This window comes from Cariama cristata, unplaced genomic scaffold, assembly GCF_000690535.1.
Source record: "Cariama cristata isolate BGI_N322 unplaced genomic scaffold, ASM69053v1 scaffold2536, whole genome shotgun sequence".
Classification (NCBI taxonomy): domain Eukaryota; kingdom Metazoa; phylum Chordata; class Aves; order Cariamiformes; family Cariamidae; genus Cariama; species Cariama cristata.
Genome location: NW_009622491.1, coordinates 32,017 through 36,039, shown reverse-complemented (window position 1 = coordinate 36,039; position 4,023 = coordinate 32,017). Strand labels below are relative to the sequence as shown.

Sequence of the window (4,023 nt, the reverse complement as noted above, 5' to 3'; positions counted from 1 at the left end):
ATTTTTCAGATTTTTTTTTTTTTTCCCCTACATTGCTTGGAGTCCTGTGTTACTTTTCCCCTGTTCTGTTAGGCCGTTTCTTTCAGTCTTGTTTCTTGTGCGGTTAATCGTCTAATGATGGTCACGGTGATGCACAGGATGTAGATCAGTGATCACGTGCACGGTGTGGTGGTGTGGCAGCTCGGAAGATGTCCGCTCACATAAACCCCAGTTTAGAACAAGGAAGGGAGTAGGCATTGGGAATAGCTGTAAGGAAGGAAGTTCAACGAGAGTTTAAAAAACAGAGCAGGTGGGCTTGGCCTACAAAGAAATATATTTTCCTATTGCTCATCTTTGTTTCAGTTGTATAAATACAGATAGATGTGTAATTCAGGCGAATTTTGGTCTGTCTTAAACAGACACTGAAGTCAACAGTCATGTTGCACCGTTCCTAGCAGACAAGTGCTGGATTTCTGACAACATCTGTTGATAATTTGGCATTCTTGATTGTGTATGAATAGGGTATTGATATCAGGGCATAGGGGAGGGAAGTTGTTACTCCTTGTGAGCTTTGATTAAAGTTCAGTAACCATAAATTCTTTCAAATCAACTTGATGTTTTTCATGAAGAGATCTACTCATGTGGGAAGTAGAATTAGGATAGTAATTTTGAAAGAGGGTTAGGTTCAGTCAGAAGGGAATTTTTCTTACTGTAGATATGTAGTTTTCAAAGAAAATCCCAGAAATCCACAGATGTCTCTGAAAAGCAACTTGTACAAAACTGACAGGTGACTAAATCACGTTTCATTTCTTTCTACGTATGTTATTTCATAAGTTATTCTACATATGTTATTTCATATTCATTTTCCTAACAGGTAAATAGTTCTGAGATGCTATTTTATAGTGCAAAAGAAACTTGATTTTTTTTTTTTCCCCCTCATATTTCACCGTATTAAAGCTGTATGGTTATCCTAAGTGTGAAATGCATTCTGACTGGATATATTACATGCTTATTAATTACTACCACAGAAAAGAATGTGTATAACTATAAAATATAGTACGGGTTAGAGATGTGATAACTCTGATATTGCCACAGGGACTGAATTTTATGAAGCTGTTTTGTATTATATACTTTGCCAAATGGCACATTACATCGTTCTCATCATCATCAGTGTTATGTTTGTAAATAGTATGTAGGCAGACTTTGGCTTTTAAGTATTTGAAGATTCCGTTATGTCCTTGACTTACACAAAGTCACTCATACTTTACACTTTCTAAAATTTTTGCAGCTAACTTTTCTGAGCAAGTAGTCGAAAGCTTTCCATCTGATATGTCTACTGGTATATACTATGGATGGGCCTGTGTTGGAAATGGAGATGTGCATAAAATGGTTTTGAGCATAGGATGGAATCCTTTCTATAAGAATATTAAGAAATCAGTGGTAAGAATTTTGCTTTGTGTGGGATTTTTGTTATAATAAATGAGCTAGATGTTGAATTTGAATAAGATAAGCAGAATTTGATCCATAAATGAGATATAGAAATTCTATTTGCTCTTAGAAATGTGTTTGGTATCTATATCATATGTTTGTATTCTCAAAAGAAAATACTCTCAGTAGCCGGAGAGTATGCAATTGTAGGTGAATAAAGTTTATTTTCTTCTTTCTAGTCCATCATTTGTTAAATGCTTCCAAAATAAAAATGTAACAGTATTTCTGAAATGGTGGTTGCTTATGGTGCTGAAAGCAAACTAAACATAAGGTTGATAAATGCATTGATTATACTGGTTATGAGAGCCATAGCATGAGCTGGAACATACTGATCTATTGTTCTCTGCAATCTATCTATCTTTCAAATAAGAGATGTTGGGGCATCTCAATTTATAGTGATTTTCTATTAATTCTTCGTCTTAAATGATGGCATTCGTACATGAGTTGCTGTGGCTTGATACACAGAATAAATATTCGAAGATACATAATAATAGGATGGAGGAGTTCAGTTAAAATCCTGAGCTGTGACAGCTGTTTTTCTTGCTGTCAGGTGCTGGTGCTTTTCCTGAGTCTTGCAGAGCCCTGTTTTAATTGTTTAAAACACTTACTTGGGCATGAATCTCTGCTTCTAAGGTTCTAAGTGTTTGAAGACTCCTTAATGTGCTTGTCCTATGCAAATGTATACTTTTAAAAATTTTCACAGATAACTTTTCTAAGCAAGTAGTCAAAAGCTTTCCATCTGATATCTCTGCTGATATATGCTGTGAGTGGGCATATGTTGGAGAGGAAGGTGCGCATAAAATGCTTTTAAGCATAAGACGGAACTCTGTCTCAGCCTTCACTCCTTCTTGAATTTTATCATTCAGTTCCTATGTGAGCTAGTTGTAAAAGCTTTCCTTAAGCCAACTGTTTCAATCAAAATCTTCATAGTTATTTGAATGCATCAACTTAACGATGCAATATTAAGCTTCGTTTGTGATTTGTTACCTTGGAAATCTTAACTCCAAAAAGTGGTGAAGCATTTCTCCTGAGTAATGTCTGTCTTTTCGTATTTTTGATCATCAGAATACTCTGTAAGTAATTTTTCTTGAATTCCATGCAAAGGACAGTTCTCCTTCCTCACATAAGCAAAACCCCACGTCTTTTAATCTTGCAGTATACATGCTAAACTAAGTGTCCTTTTTATTGGTATGTGTTGGGGAGAATTTGAATTAGGGATATTAGCTGTACATCGTTACAGTGAGGGAAATAAATTCAAAGTTCATCATAAATGCTAACTTATTTCTCTTCCTTTAGGAAACACACATTATCCACACCTTCAAAGAAGACTTTTATGGAGAAATTCTTAGTATAGTCATAATTGGGTATATTCGACCGGAAAAAAACTTTGATTCCTTAGGTCAGTATTGCAGGTCTCCCTCTAGTCTCTTATTTGTCTTATTTATGCAAGTACTGTGTCTTCTTTGTCTCTTTCCATAATGGGATGTTTTATCTGTTACCCTTTGAAATTTCAGTAAAATGTTTTCATAAGCTACATGTACAAGTTGGTTTAGTTAAAAAATCCAAAATTATTGCCCTGCATCTTCCAATGTATCACACAAAAAATTTGTATTGTTGTGTCAGTTGTCTGGGGAGTAATTTTTAAATCGTGATCTTGTTGTAAAAGCATCAGCCTAGTCCGTTAATTTCTTTTTGAAGTGCAGCTCTGTTAGAATTGAAACAGAAATGCTAAAATGCCTTCTGGAACAAGGAGAGGGTATTGCATATAACAGTGGAAAACGCAACTCTGCCATGATTTAAAAAAAAAAAGGCATTTTAAACCCAAAGAAATTTGCCTTTCAAGCCTCATGGTATTAATTATATTCTACTTCTGTGATGTGATGATTGTCTGGTATTCTGTGATACACCTTATTTTCACTTGCTACTGTGTGTTCAGAATTCAAACCAACTTTTCAATATCCCTGTCCTTATCTTTTTCAGAGGCACTCATTTCAGCAATTCAGGAAGACATTGAAGAAGCAAAAAGACAGCTAGATTTACCAGAACATCTTAAACTCAAAGAAGATAACTTCTTTCACCTGCCGGAAGGCAAAATAGTGAACAACCACTAAGCAAACCCATGCTGCTTTTTTTTCCTGCCTTTTTTTTTTTTTAATCCCATGTCATGGAGCTTTTTTATGTGCACTGCTTTCATAGGTACTTTGTTGTCATATGTCTGTTTAGGTAACTGAGGTTGCAACCAACCACACAAGATGGTTTTGGTTTCCTTCTGTTAATTAATCATTAACCCAGTCATGCAAAAGGAGTAGAAGACTGTTTTAGGTCCTTACAGATAAATTGTGTATCCTAAAGTTATGAGTTGTTCTGCATGTGCTCAGATCTCTGAACGTTATCAAGGTTAATCGTGACCTCTTCTGACCCTAAGGTCTGAATAGTTCTCTTAAGTGAAGGATGTCTGTTCTTAACATACAGAATGTTATTCCAAGCTCTTTTCCTAGTTTTATGTCATTGTTACATCTAGATTTTAGCTAGTAGCTTAGGAAGTTTTGCTACTGA

The 4,023-nt window shown here is 35.3% G+C and overlaps 1 protein-coding gene across 1 annotated transcript; it reads left to right on the top strand.

Moving 5' to 3' along the window:
- Positions 1-1,267: 1,267 nt before the first annotated feature.
- Positions 1,268-3,578, top strand: LOC104163348 (riboflavin kinase-like; the record flags this gene model as incomplete). Its single annotated transcript, XM_009702332.1, has 3 exons — positions 1,268-1,419; positions 2,764-2,866; positions 3,448-3,578. Coding segments are annotated over 3 exons (386 nt in total), but the record flags the coding sequence as incomplete, so codon positions are not given.
- Between the last annotated feature and the right edge of the window lie 445 nt (positions 3,579-4,023).